Below are 15,818 nucleotides of genomic sequence, written 5' to 3'. Positions count from 1 at the left end.
AAACATGAGATACTATTATCATTTATAAGTTAAAAACATATAATTATACTAATAAACACTTGTTACATTTATATGTTTATATAGTCAGACATGTACACACAAATTAGAACTTACATAATAATGTGGGCACTGTTCACAATATTCTGAATTCCTATTTTAGTATTGCTGTAATTGCTCAGAATATTAATATAACTCCTTTATAAGTCATGATTTATTTGAATTAATAAATTCTATTGTAAGATATAACTTTCATATGAGGATGATTAATCAGTTCTTCATTTCCAGTGGGAATATTCTAGAGAAAATAAAGTATAATAAGGGAGTTTTTTTCACAATAAAGTATAAAAGAACTGTAAGATCTTTTCTAACTAAAATTCTAAGATTTTCTTAAAGAAAATTATTAAATGCCATTTTTTTAGATTTACAAACACATCTGTCATAGTTTAAAAGTAATCTTAATATAAAACCATAAGTATCAAATATTTAAAGTCTGTTTTATATTCATTTTTAAATTCATATTATACTTTAGTTTTATTATCTCTTTTATCAAGAAATAAAATGACAATCTTTAACTGATTTTCCCCCAAGGTTCTTTTGAAAGAAGCATTAGCTTTTATATCCTATGAGAAAAATGTTAACATATTTAATGTATACTGTCCAAATAATAGCTTCATGATGAATTTTAAAACAAATGTTGATTCTTTTACACAGACTAAAGTGTTAAATAGAGAACAAACAGATGAATGGAAAGGCTGGATGCAACTTGTGATTTTGATTTATCATATCTCTGGAGCAAGTACAGTAAGTATTTTGAATTTAAGTTCTGAAAATATAGGAAATAATGTCACTTTAATGTTTCCTTAAGGGCACCAGTTCTTTTGTGTTTTATATTCTCTACCATTTGGAGACCCTTCTTATTTCCCACCCAATTTTTCTGTCTTCCCATTTTTCTCCTACCATCTGACTCTTTGAGAATGTATAGTCTTAAAAGCAAAATAATTATTTTTTAAAAGATAAAGCAATAATTTGTATTTACTTTGCCTTAATTTTAAGGTAGTAGGAACAGCTAATAATCTAAGGGTATTGTTTCATGTCCTTCTGCTGAACAACTAAAGTTATCAAGAAACTTTCTAGATGATATTTAATTGCAAAGGATTTAGAATAGGCAAGTTACTATTAAAAGAAATCAAATTAGATGATTATATTTTATATTCTATCCTTCACTGTATGTTAGGAAGTTTGACCAACCATTTTTATATTTTTAAAGTTTAAAAACTTAGAACTCTCTTGCCCCAGTATTCAGAGTACTCAGATACCGATGGTCTGCTGTTGTTGACCATGTATTATGTGCCATACTTCATAAGTATTACCACTTCCATGAGATGGAGGACCCTTCCTTTGCTCACCTAGTGCCCTCTGTACCTGGACAAAATCATTTTTCCCTTAGCCGTAGGTGTCTTTTTATGTCTTTTAGACTTTGGATTCTCATGGTATGGGGACATCTTGGCTTTGGTAGGGGTAGAAAAAATGCGTTCGGAATTGTAACATTACAGCTGCATACATTTAAAACAAGCTTTTAAGAGTAAACCTAGGTATCTAATAACCACTTTCACACAAGTTTTTATAGGGAAGGTACAAACTGATTTCTGTAAAGTATGTTTTAAAAATTTAACAAATTCTTTCATAATTTGGGAACTACTGAACTGGTTTTTATTGCTTTATTTGCTTATATAAAGCACACGTCTATAAACAGTAACTTAACATAGAATCAGTGATTCCATTTAACATTGAGTCAATGTTAAATTGAGATAGTAGGGGAGTGTTGCCCAGAAAGGAGTATTTTGAAATTTCCATTGCAGCAGTTAAGAAGATAAATAATACTAGGGTTTTTCAGATATCTCTAACAATTAGAAAATACTAATGTTATTCTTCATTAAGTCTCTTTATCATTTTCAAAAATTACTGGCGATTTCATGGATGGCTCATTTGAAGGGCAAAAGGCAGAGGAAGAAGTATAATTTTTACTGAAATTGTATGGATATGATATGTATATTTGTGACAACAGTAAAACTCCTGTGACACTGCAGCTGAAGGGGACCTAGTGAATTCAGGTAACTGTGGAAGAACCAAGACAATAAAAGAGATCCAAAGCAAGGAGAGATGAAGATAGTAAGAATTAGTTCAAAAGCCCAGTTCAGAATTTGTAGGATAAATTTAGCAGATTTTCTAAAAAGTAAAGATGAATATTGAATCATAGAAATATCTCTGACATATGAAGAAAGATTAGTTTAATTTGAAGGGGGCTGGGGAGAGGGTTTTGTTTTAAGAAAATGCCACTTAAGACATAATTAATTGCTGACATATAAAGGGTAATAGTACTGTGTAAAAAAAAAAAAAATTCAGAAAGAATTAATGGCAGATTCAGTTCTTCAACTCATTGATTCCAGAAAAGATTTGGATCATAAAAGGATGAAAGCAATTTGGCATTCTATTATAATTATTTGCCAAGCTAGCATTCTAATACATCTTAGACTATATCCCAATACATTCTAAGTTACAATTTATAAACATCTATATTCTGGAAGGACATACTTTTCATTAACAGATCAGTTGTTATGATTAATTAACATATCCCTGTTCATTTATATAGAATTTTGTGGTTAAAAATTACCTGTATCTACACTGGCAAAGCACTATTAGCATGGGTTAATAATGTATTTGGGGACTTGATTCTTGGATATTTGTGGGATTACCCTCATTAAAAACTTTTTAATGGTCATGAGTATTTTAATTACCTAATCTTAATGCTTTCTATTTTGAGTAAAATATGTCAGACTTTAGTTGTGCCATGTTTTTATAGTAAAATAGAAACTATGTCAAAAATTACAGAGAATTATTAAAATAATCCAGATGGTCTGTCAGATTGCAATTGTTGGTGTAAACATTCTTTTAAACATAACTTATATCAGATATGGATAAAATATTGTGAATTAAATACAGAGAGTGAAGCAAGTTAGGTATATACAGTAGATGATTTTGTGTTCCATTGTGGCTTTTTCTCCTTTGAGAGTTTGTAAATAACTTCCATGAAAGGACCTGAATAAAAGGTCTTAAGGGAAAATTTGTGGGGCTAGAAAAAGAAGAGAACCAGCATTCAGCCTATTAATTCTAATGAAATTGGATTCTCAATACACTTTTAATACTAAATTTTGTTGTAATACTTGACTCCTGAAAGACAAAAAGGAAAACAATTCGAATTAAAGGAGACTAAAGCGGAATGAAAACTAAATGCAATGTGTGATTCTTGGTTCAAGGTTCCTAAATCAAAAAAAATTTTTTAATCATAAGGGATATCACTGGGACAATCAAGGAAATTCATATATGGATTATACAGTAGATACTATTATATTAAATTTCATGGGTATTATAATGATAATATAAGAAACTATACAGGAAACTATTCTTTCTTCTTAGGTGATACTTGCTAAGATATTTAGGGATGATGGTCTAAATTTGCAGACACATGGTCTGCAAATACTTTTAAATAGTTCAGCATGGTAAATAGTTGTTTGTTGTACTATTCTTGCAACTTCTCTGTTGGTTTAAAATATCTTAAAAAGTTGGGAGAAGTATTACATGAAATTTGTAATAATCCAACATTGGTAGAAACTTGGCAAATTGTTGTGATAGTGTTTAATTCAATTTAAATGGTTGTATTTACTGTTTAAATATAACCAAGTCTCAACATTGTAGGCCCAGACCCAGTCTTGAAGGGACTCGAAAGCATGTGTTATGGAGAGTGGTTCAAGTAATTGGGAATGGTTAGCCTAGGTTTGACATCTGTTTTCAAATATTCATAGAACTATCAGATGTAAAAGTGATTAAGTGCGTGCATATGGCTCTAGAGTTAGACTGTCCATTTTGGTGGCCACTAGCCACACGTGGCCATTGAGCACTTAAAGTGTAGCTAGTCGGAATTGAGATGTGCTGTAAATGTGAAATATATATGAGATTAAGTATGATTAATTACGGTAAATGCATACAAAGTTCAAAAGATTAGTATGAAAAAATATGAAATATCATGGTATATGTCAGAATGATAATATTTTGGATATATTGAATTAAATAAAATGTGTTTATTAAAATTAATTTCACTTATTTAGCTGTTTAAATGTCTGGCAGCCACATTAAAAACTTACCTGGGGCTCACATTTTATTTTCATCACACAGCACTGCCCTAGAGAGCTTAATTTGGTAGCTTTTACATAGAGTTTGATTTCAACTTTTCATGAAAAGGAACTTTATAGCAATTAATGACCATCTGAAAATGGAATGGATTGCCTTGGGAATTTGTGTGTTTTCTGCTATTAAAAGGTGCTCAAATACTTGAAGGGAATTTTTTTTTTTTTTTTTTTTTTTTTTTGCGGTACGCGGGCCTCTCACTGTTGTGGCCTCTCCCATTGCGGAGCACAGGCTCTGGACGTGCAGGCTCAGCGGCCATGGCTCACGGGCCCAGCCGCTCCGTGGTATGTGGGATCTTCCCGAACCGGGGCACGAACCCATGTCCCCTGCATCAGCAGGCGGACTCTCAACCACTGTGCCACCAGGGAAGCCCTTGAAGGGAATATTTTAGAGTGCATTCAAGAATGAGGTAAAGATACAGGTTTAGGTTAGATAAGTTTTGAGGCTATTTCAATACTGTATTCCCACCTTCATCCCAGTGATTCTAATATGTTATACCTTCATTGAAAATTTCTGATCTAATGATGAGATAAGGCATTTAAAAAGAACTAATGATGAAAAGCAATAAATATAAACTCTAATATATAGATTGTTGGTGCTAAAGGAACTCAAAAGGAGAAATGACTTTCATCTGAGAGTAAAAGATTGGAAAATTTGACCAGGTCTCTAAAGAAGGATAGGCTTTGTATAAACAAAACGTGGTTAGGAGAACATTCCAGGGTAGAAAGAACAGATAAACAAAGAAGAGGTGACAGGAAAGTACAAGAAAGACCAGTTTAGGAGACAGAGAATCTAACAGTTTGGCTAGAGTGGAAACTATGTTGAAGAATTTATGACATTATAATTCAGGGGGTTTTCCTTCCAGAAAAAAGTGTTATCCCTCAGAAAAGAAAAAGATGTGTTCAAGGATGCATTCGAGGATATATACAAAAGATGCATATGTTCGAGGCCTTATAAAATCTGTTTAAGGCATCTGCTCAATTATTTTATCCTACAAAGTATCACTTAGGGAAGACATGTTAAACTAAAATGGCCATAACCAGCGTTAATGCTGGATAATTACAGAGGTGATCAGATGAGTCTATAAAATAGAAGCCAAAAAATGTTTACATAGATTTAGTAATTATTCCTACAAGAATGGCCTTATAATTACAAAGGTTGGATGTCACTAAACAAGCCTGTTAAAGATAATTTTAAAAAGCAGTACACTACCTGTGTTGTAGAGATCATGACTGTACACCTAAAGGACTAATAGGTGGTGGGGAGAACACATGACAGTGTTCTAAGGTTAAGAGAGTTAGGACTTGTAAATGAAATAATATTTCCAGTGACTCCCATAAAATATAGATTAGAAATATGTTATATTTCTTTCAGCTTAGACAGAAGTGAAGATGTGATGCTCTGAAAACTCATGGTAAAGATGAAACATTGATGCAGGAGTGTAAAATAAAATTGTTTTATAAAATAAGATTAGAAGGGAAATAATATTTCTGAATTATGTTTGCATATGTTTTTTAAATGTAATTTTTGCTAAATAATCAAATATTTTAAGTAGTCATGTGATGATTTTATTTACAAGTCTAAATTCTGTATATTTATGGGGGCCAAAAATGTAGGATTTTGGGGGGGTTTAATTCTTTAGGATTTTTTTTTTAATTTATTTTTGGCTGCATTGGGTCTTTGTTGCTGCATGCGGGCTTTCTCTAGTTGTGGCAAGCGGGGGCTACTCTTCGTTGTGGTGTGCGGGCTTTTCATTGCAGTGGCTTCTCTTGTTGCAGAGCACAGGCTCTAGGCATGCGGAATTCAGTAGTTGTGGCTCGTGGGCCCAGTAGTTATGGCTTGTGGGCTCTAGAGTGCAGGCTCAGTAGTTGTGGTGCACAAGCTTAGTTGCTCTGCGGCATGTGGGATCTTCCCGGACCAGGACTTGAACCCACGTCCCCTGCATTGGCAGGCGGATTCTTAACCACTGCGCCACCAGGGAAGCCCTTTGTTTTGTTTTTTATCTTCTTGAGAAAATGTGAACTCCAGAGTGACCTTGTATTCAGCATATATATGGTGATTAATAATTATGGATATAATATATTTAATTCAAATTGGATGAAATGTACAAAGCGCCTCACATTTATTAACCCATTCATTCCTCACAAGACCCTTTGAGGAAGGAGAAGTTAGTCTCATTTTGCAGTTTAGAAACTCAAATTTAAGTTTAAAGTCACATAGCTAATGAGTGGCAGAACCAGAATTTGAATCTAGGTCTCTGATTCCAAAGTCTACTTTTTTTAACCCCTGCTACAAGGCTTATTTTTTAGAATAAATCTTCTCATTGAGCCAATGCTGAATGATAATGATGCTCCATTATCTTGGTTAAATTTACTGGTTATGATAATTTAGGTATAGTTAGTGTCAGCATGTATTTCACCTGTTTATTTTTGTCAACAGTTTTTGCCTGTGTACATGCACATTCGGGTTCTGGTTGCTGCGTATCTATTTCAGACAGGGTATGGGCATTTCTCATACTTTTGGATCAAAGGAGACTTTGGAATCCATAGAGTTTGTCAGGTAGGAATGCACGATTACTTGTTTTCTTTCATTTCAACATGCTTTTGTGCCTAACTGTGGAGAAACTATAAATATGTCCATTTTAAGGCCATGGATAATTTGAATTTATGAAATAGCACTTTAAAGTTTTGTTATTTCCATGTTCTATGGTTAATAATCAAGATAAATAATTTATTACTGAGGGATGAAAAAATAGAATTTAGATGAATGTATAATAAAAGCAAAAGGGATAACATTGCTGATTCACTTTCGTTTTGTAAAAATGTACAGTTATGTGGGATTGTTAAAACATGCTATGTTTTCTCTAAGAAGAGGATTAATATTTTTTGTTTCTACCTTGTGCTAGGAAGTTTGTAAACATTATTTTATTTACCCTTCATTACAACCCTGAGTTGTGATCTTTATGTTTACAGACAAAGACACTGAGGCTCAGAGAGGTTAAATAATTTGCCTAAGGTCACACTGTAAGTGATAAAGCTCTAATATTAATCTGCTCAAATTCTGTGTTCTTTGACATTACACTGTCTGAAATGACTGTTACAAAAGTCCCAAAGATACTTTTGTTTTTCAAAGACAATTTTTAATTTGAGTAATATTATTTGTATCTATTAAAATGTTCAATTTAATACCAAATGAGGTAAATCAGCACCAAACAGAGATGAAATGGACACCCTTTTGTTGAGGTAATCTAATCTCTGTTTATGAACTGCAGCTCTAGGAAGGAGGTTTATAATTCTTTTGCTGCATTTAACAAGATGGCAGTTGTAGCCAGAGGACAGCTCAGGTTGGTGCTTTGCTGGGATTCAGTTAATATAATGATGCATAAATATTTTATATTCAACTCTTTACAATGATTTTAAAACAAATGTGATTTTAGGGATTAGTAAAACATACTTGTACAGTTATTATTTTAGTCTTAAATAAACATTTATACTCTGTCAGAATCTGTCTGCTTTTCATGCATACCTGGAATGAAAACCATTCTCTTCTCCTTTTTAATAGGTCTTATTTCGTCTCAATTTCCTGGTAGTGGTGTTATGTATAGTAATGGATCGGCCTTATCAATTCTATTACTTTGTCCCCTTGGTCACTGTATGGTTCATGGTCATATATGTTACTTTAGCACTATGGCCACAGATAATCCAAAAAAAAGCAAACGGTAAATATACTCTCTTACTAATGTTAATAAATATATTCTTGCAATGTAAGTTCCTTTTCAGTTGCTAAAGGCTATTATTTTTATTGAGACATGTTGACAGGTTAAATTTATGTGTAGCATTGACATTTTGAAATTTTGTTCTTAAATTATGTTTTTAAAATTTTACAGTTAAGTAGTTCAAGTAGTATAACAGTGCAGAACAATAGTTTGCATTTATATTGTATGTGTTTTCTCTTTTTTAAAGTTAAAGTTTCAAAGCCATTTTACATATCTACTAGTGCAGCCGTTTTCAAACTATCTCGTATGGAGTCAGAATGGAGAGAGCCAGAAGAGAGGAAAGCCAAACAGGGCTCCAGGGCCATACATCCTGCTTAAATCTTGGCAGTTCTGCTTTATTTGATTTCTTATATATATTGAGATTTTGAGTAAACATTATGTCAAACAAGCTTAAAAATCACTAATATAGTTTATATTCGAGACAACCCTTTAAGCAGTTATTATAAACCTGTTTTTTGTTTAAGGAAACCTAAGTGCCCAGAAGGTGTCATCTTCAAATTTCACATAGCCAGGTCTGATAATGTTCAAAGTGAGGTCACAGTCGTTTATCTTAATGCTTTTTCCCCTCAAGATCATGTCATTAAAATAAAAGCCTCCCTTTTTTGGAAAAAGAAAATTTTTTATCTTTAATAATGTATTTAACTTAACTCTTTCAACCAAATATTGTATATCAAAAAACATTTTCTGTTGACTTCTATTATAATATCAAATAATTCTTCAGGAAAGGGTTCAGTAAAGTCCATTTGTGTCTTTGGATCGGCTCTGTAGTTTCATTCCTCAACACAAACCCAGCATATTAATAAAGTGATAATCAGTATGTATAAACTGTGAACACATAATTTAAAATATGCATATGTTAAAATACATCTTATGGTTAAATTAGTCCACTAGGGAGTTCTTAAGCTCTCTCCTTAGAACTGTAATGTTTAAGCAGTATTACCTAAGTTATATTAAACATGAGTGTTTGTTAGAGTTACATTGAACCTATCGTTCCAAATTTTGTTGTAACTTTCAATAATGTGTAGTATAATTGAATCTAGGAGGTATTTTCAAATATATTTATAGTGGATAAATAGCAGGTATATGGGGTATCAGATTAATGTTGTAGCCTCATTCCTAGTAAGGACCCCTCCACCTTTTCTTCATGTCCTACTTGTAATTTATACTACTTAGATATATTTTTTGTATCCTGTAGGCAGCCTTAAATTATTTTTAAGAGCTATGCAGGGTATTAATATGTTAAATAGAGACATTTAATGTGTTTTCTAATGTAACTTTACATTTCTTAGTAAATTAAACATTTTCTCTCTTAGGAAATTGTTTCTGGCATTTTGGCTTACTGTTGAAACTAGCCTTCTTGCTGTTATGTATATGTTTTTTGGCATATTCTCAGGTTTGTATAGTCTTTCTGGTTTATATTTCATTCTATTTTATTGTAAAGTTCAAATCTGTATGAGAGAAGTCAGAGCTTTTTTTAAGCCCCATTTTTTAATGGCTGTAATAAAAGTGTCACTCTGTAGCTGACTACTCAGTGTGGTTCTTTTGAGACCTATCTACTTTAGTTACCACTGTTTTTGTTGTAAGAGCAATTTAAAGCTCTTCCTCTGGCAATTGTTCAAAATCCATTTTAGTTGACTGTGATCAATCAAACTTTTATTGAATGCCTCTTATAAGACACTACTATAAGTGAAGATCAAAATTCTCTTGACAGAATTTGCAACTTGATTTGTGCATTATTCATGGCACCGAAATGTAACTTAATTTTTCCATAACTGCACAGAGTAAAATTTTGGCTGTTAATAAAACCAGCTTCAGAGTGAAGGGGTTTGTATATATGTAGTACGTTTAACTTAGTAAAACTTTTGGTCATTTTCTTATCTCCCCCTATTATGATGGTTGAGGTTTTCTCAGCTATTTTAGCAGGATGGCAAATTGCTACCTGCTGGTCAGTCCCTCAGACAGACATATTATTTGGTCAGCATGATATTTATAACAAAATATTGTACTTTGAATGCCTATAGTTCTGACATACTCTGTAGTTTACTCCCATCTCCAACACTCTCTGTCTTGTATCTGGCTGTGCCAGGTAAAAATGCCATATAAGCATTGTGTGTGTGTGCGTGTGTGCGTGTGTGTGTGTGTGTGTGTGTAGTCCTGTAAAGCTGTTTTGTTTGTTTTATAGGCTTTCCTACTTATTTTTACACTTAGAAATAAAGCATACTTATTTCTGCCTGACTTCCAGGGTTTTTTGCAGGAAATATATAAAATAATAAGGAATAGGCAAATGTATAAAGAAATAGCCAGGTAACTGCCACATTACTTGATAATTATTCATTAAAATTCCCAACACTCCCTGGTTCATCTGAGGGAGAGAAAGGAATGCGGACCAGCAGTTCAATAGAAAGAATTAAGAAGATTTCCCCAGCTTAGGATCAGTATTGACCACTGGACAAGAAAAAAAAGTACATAGCCCAGTGTCTTTCACAAAATGGGTGCTCATTAAATACTTGATGATTAATCATAAAAAAATAATTTTTAATGAGAAATTTTTAAATTATAAATATATCATATATGTGATATATGATCTACAGGGCCATGTATCTCTAATATATATAGATAAAATATAGGAATATATAATAGGTATATACCTTACATTGCAAGTCTTGGTAATAATCATCTTTAATTTTCTGAGGCAAAGGCTTTGATAGAACCTATTTTTATAAGCTATTAGCATTTTAAATTCTGCGGTTAAATGGAGAATATTGCATTTTTTAAAAATAATAAAGTTCTTTTGACCTAAAGATTTGGTATTACCTAAAATATAATACTATTTTCATATTTTGCTTTGATTTTTGTTAGCCTTTTTAAAAATTGTGATGTTACACATTTTTTTATGCTGTGGCATTATGTCTAATAATGGAGTTTCCTTAATAGAGGTTGTCTTCATTCTTTAGTCTGGAAATTGAGGTTTTTGTTCTCTTTTTTGAAAGACTTCATTAATGTGCAGGAATGCACCCAAGACTTCTGCCCCTTCATTCCCAGATTTTCCAGGCTGTCAGATTAATAAGGGGGTACATTCACTAACCGACCAGAGTAAAATTGTAAACTTTGTTTCAAAGGCTAGTAATGGAATTTGGGTATGGTTGATTGAGTAAGGTGACTAATTCAGAGGATTCTTTTAACTCAAATGGTTAATTGTAGATTATTAAGGACATTTAGATAAAGAAAAACTATAACTTTAACCATCATCCTTTAGGTTATTGATACTGTGTTGGCTGAAGTATTTTGTATTTTTGTGTTTTGATCAGTAAATATTAACTCTTTTGTATACTAGATTAAAAACCTTAAATGGAATAATTTTCCAATTACCAGCTTGGGTTTTTTGTTTGTTTGTTTGCTTTATTTTGCAGTCTCAGTAGCTTTTCATATGCAGTGAAAGTAAGTTAACAAAAATGTTTTAAATCATCTTTATTAGCCTTTAGTAGAATATATTTATTTTCAAATGAATTTCAAATGAAATGACATTTTCAAATGAAATATTTAAGTAGAATTTTAAAATTGTGAATGATCCTTATATAATCTTAACTTTAGAAAATGACAGTTTATAATAGAATTGCAAGGCAAGTATTCACTTTTACCATCTTAATTTATTTTCTGGATTCCTCTTCTCAGGGTGCATTTGAGAAGATCTTTTCTCTTTGGCCATTGTCCAAGTGTTTCGAACTGAAAGGCAATGTATATGAATGGTGGTTCAGATGGAGGTTAGATCGTTATGTATGTATTTACCTTGTGATCTTTTGCTATTTCAAATTATACTTTTAAAAATTTGGAAAATTTTAATCTATTTTTATTTAGTTTTGGAATAAGGAAACATGTTGATTTGGTAAATCAAAGCAGTCCAGTCCTCCCCTGTTTTTATAGTTGAGAAAGGGTATGCATGTGTACATATATCAGTAGGAAAATACTATAAAAATGTTATCTATAAACTGACCTTTATTTGAGTCATAATTTTGACTTAGAGATGATCTCTCATATATGTGCTTCAGCCATTCAACACAATACTTATTAAGCTCCAGTATATGCTCTAGATGTTGGTGTTATGAGGGATATATTTTAGAGAAAGAAGACATACCACCAGGCTTCTAAACCTTATAATCTAGTTTAAAACTCTGGATTACTAAAAAAAAAAAAAAAACCTCTGGATTACTACTTATAATTAGTGCTAAACTCTGCAGTATGGATTTTATAATAGAAGTGTGCAAAGAAAAGAGAGCAATGTCATGGATTATTCCATGAATTTTATCTTGAAGGCTGGTTAGGATTTAATTGGCCAAGAAAATGTGAAACATCTAGCACAGCATTTGGAAAATAATAGACACTGAATAAATATTAATTACCCCTCTTCACTCTTTCCCTTTAACTTCCATTTTTTACTCTTCCCTTTTTTCATTCAACAAATATTTTCTTAGTGCCTTTTCTGTGCCATTCCTGGTTTCTAATACCTATGCACTTTCCAGTTATTCTTTTTTTTTTTTTGCGGTACGCGGGCCTCTCACTGTTGTGGCCTCTCCCATTGCGGAGCACAGGCTCTGGATGCGCAGGCTCAGCGGCCATGGCTCACGGGCCCTCCAATTATTCTTAATAAATAAAATATTTACTTTTAAAATTCTTTTTATTTTTCTAATTGTACATTGCATTTCAAAACCATATGTGAATAAAAAGCTTTGTTAAAGCCTTGACATAAAATAATTTTAAATTCTCAACTTTCTCATTAGAGCAGTCTACTGTGATAGCTCATGTTAAGTGTTTATTTAAAAAAGAAACCTGGGACTTCCGTGGTGGCGCAGTGGTTAAGAATCCGCCTGCCAATGCAGGGGACATGGGTTCCATCCCTGGTCTGGGAAGATCCCACATGCCACGGGATCCCACATGCCACACAGGCCTGTGTGCCTAGAGCCCATGCTCCACAACAAGAGAAGCCACCACAATGAGAAGCCCGCGCACTGCAATGAAGAGTAGCCCCCACTCGCCACAACTAGAGAAAGCCTGCGCGTTGCAATGAAGGCCCAATGTGGCCAAAAATAAATAAATTAATTAATTTTTTTAAAAAAAGAAAGCTATTGTGCTTTCTGATCCACCTTTTTTTCATTCTTATGTGCATATACTGCTTTTTAAAAGTATGCTCTTGGTAATGTTACTGTTTTATTTGCTTGGAAGTACCAATATAAAATATATTTTATCTTGGTTGAGTACATTTAAATTTTATCATGTGTCTTCAGAATAGTTTTTATCATTATTTTTAAATTTTTATTGAATTATAGTTGGTTTACAATGTTGTGTTAGTTTCTGCTGTACAGCAAAGTGAATCAGTTATACATATATCCACTCCTCTTTAGATTCTTTTCCCTTATAGGTCATTACAGAGTATTGAGTAGAGTTCCCTGTGCTATACAGTAGGTCTTATTAGTTATCTCTTTTATTTTATTATTTTTAAAAATTTATTTAATTTATTTTATTTTTGGCTGCGTTGGGTCTTCATTGCTGCACCCGGGCTTTCTCTAGTTGGGGCGAGTGGGGGCTACTCTTCGTTGCGGTGCACGGGCTTCTCATTGCAGTGCCTTCTCTTGCTGCGGAGCACGGGCTCTAGGCACATGGGCTTCAGTAGTTTGGCGTGTGGGCTCAGTGGTTGTGGCTCACAGGCTCTAGAGCACAAGTTCAGTAGTTGTGGCGCATGGGCTTAGTTGCTCCATGGCATGTGGGATCTTCCCGGACCAGGGCTCAAACCCGTGTCCCCTGCATTGGCAGGTGGATTCTTAACCACTGCACCACCAGGGAAGTCCCAGTTATCTATTTTATATATAGTAGTGTATATATGTCAATCCCAATCTCCCAATTTATCCCTCCCCCGCTTCCCCCATGGTAACCATAAATTTGTTTTCTATATCCATGACTCTATTTCTGCTTTGTAAATAAGTTCATTTGTACCATTTTTTTAGATTCCATGTATAAGTGATATCATATGATATTTGTCTTTCTCTGTCTGACTTAGTTCACTCAGTATGACAATCTCTAGGTCCACCTATGTTGCTGAAAATGGCATTATTTTGTTCTTTTTTTAATGGCTGGGTAATATTCCACAGTATATATGTACCACATCTTCGTTATCCATTCACCCGTTGATGGTTGCTTCCATGTCCTGGCTATTGTAAATAATACTGCAATGAACGTTGGGGTGCATGTATCTTTTCGAATTATGGTTTTCTCTGGATATATAAATTGTCTTTATTTCTTCACTTGCTGCTGAGACTGCTTGGAGTAAAGCCAGCTTATCTTGTGTCATTGCAAGAGATGTTTGCTTGTCTGTTGCAAATTGTTTCCAACAATCATTGACTTCATTTCTTGAAGTTTAAGTTCTTCATAGAAACTTTGGACCTTTAAGCTTTTTACCTACATACTTTTATACATACTGTTCTCCTTTACCAATTACATTTGCTATTTATTGAAAAGTAGCTGTTTAAAACAGGTTTTCTCTCCTTATTTTTTAGGTAGTCTTTCATGGAATGTTGTTTGCTTTCATTTATCTGGCTTTACAGAAGCGCCAAGTACTTTCTGAAGGAAAGGGTGAACCTCTTTTTTCAAACAAAGTTTCAAATTTTCTATTATTTATTTCAGTAGTTTCTTTCTTGGTAAGTTTCAAAATGTAATTTTCTAAATTTCCAAAATCCATGGTACAGAAAATTAACTTCTAAGAGATAGGAGTTTAATCATTTGTTTTTAGTAAATAAAATCTTTACTTTTGAAATTCTTTTTCTCCTTATTTTTTAATTGAACATAAATTCTAAAGAGAATATAAATATATGTATGTTAAATATGAAGAATAACTGAGATCTCAGTGAAATAGGAATTTTAAAAGTTGTAATAAGTTTGGGAAAAAATATAACATAAGGTGTTTGACAGGAAGAGCCATCACTGCCCTATGATCACTACTTCCAGAAAATCACAGAATTATGCTCCCCTGTCTCGACTTTCTGATATTTGAGCACACCAAAAAGAGTGATGAGCAAACCTGTGGACAGTTTTTACTGAAGCTTTTTTAATAGCATAATGAAGTATAATGTTATAAATAAAACTATTTTTAAAGTTGAGTGCTGCCTCTTTAAGGCATATATATTTTTGTGAACTGATGCATATATTTTTTATTTTAGACCTATTCCATCTGGGCTAGCAGTTGTAAAAACAAAGCAGAGTGCAATGAACTCCACCCATCTGTTTCTGTGGTACAGGTAATTATCTTTATTTAGAGAAATTTTTCTTCTTAATTTTTGATAAGAACAGAGTCCTTAGAGGCAGTGAGATTTGAGATTAAACTCTATTAAATGTAGGTATATCACTTAATCTTTCTAAGGCCTACCTTCCTCTAGTGTAACAGAAATATTAAAATCTCTTTTAAAGGGTGGTTATTAAATGTATGGAAATGATCAGTGTCTGTCGCTTAATAAGCACTCGGAAAATGTTAATTCTTTTCTCCTGTTTGCTTTTTCATCATTTATTTATTCAAATTTCTTCATTTACGTTTTTACTTAGAAGATCATTAAAAACTGTGAGACTATGTGTTAAGAACCATGCTACTGGGCTTCCCTGGTGGCGCAGTGGTTGAGAGTCCGCCTGCCAGTGCAGGGGACACGGGTTCGTGCCCCAGTCCGGGAAGATCCCACATGCCGCGGAGCGGCTGGGCCCGTGAGCCATGGCCACTGAGCCTGCACGTCTGGAGCCTGTGCTCCGCAATGGGAGAGGCCACAGC

The 15,818-nt window shown here is 33.2% G+C and overlaps 1 protein-coding gene across 1 annotated transcript in view; it reads left to right on the top strand.

Moving 5' to 3' along the window:
* The window catches only part of CASD1 (CAS1 domain containing 1), a gene marked incomplete at its 3' end in the record, with an annotated part of 62,552 nt that overhangs the window by 35,117 nt on the left and 11,617 nt on the right, over window positions 1–15,818 (top strand). The window contains 7 exon segments of the mRNA XM_079711719.1: window positions 712–801; window positions 6,682–6,801; window positions 7,804–7,960; window positions 9,331–9,410; window positions 11,690–11,791; window positions 14,563–14,703; window positions 15,223–15,300. Coding sequence (XP_079567845.1) covers window positions 712–801; window positions 6,682–6,801; window positions 7,804–7,960; window positions 9,331–9,410; window positions 11,690–11,791; window positions 14,563–14,703; window positions 15,223–15,300 — 768 coding nt within the window.

Source organism: Hyperoodon ampullatus (genome assembly GCF_949752795.1).
Source record: "Hyperoodon ampullatus genome assembly, chromosome: 9".
In the NCBI taxonomy this organism is placed as follows: Eukaryota; Metazoa; Chordata; class Mammalia; order Artiodactyla; family Ziphiidae; genus Hyperoodon; species Hyperoodon ampullatus.
The sequence above is the reverse complement of the archived record's forward strand: the minus strand, read 5'-3'. Positions and strand labels throughout refer to the sequence as shown.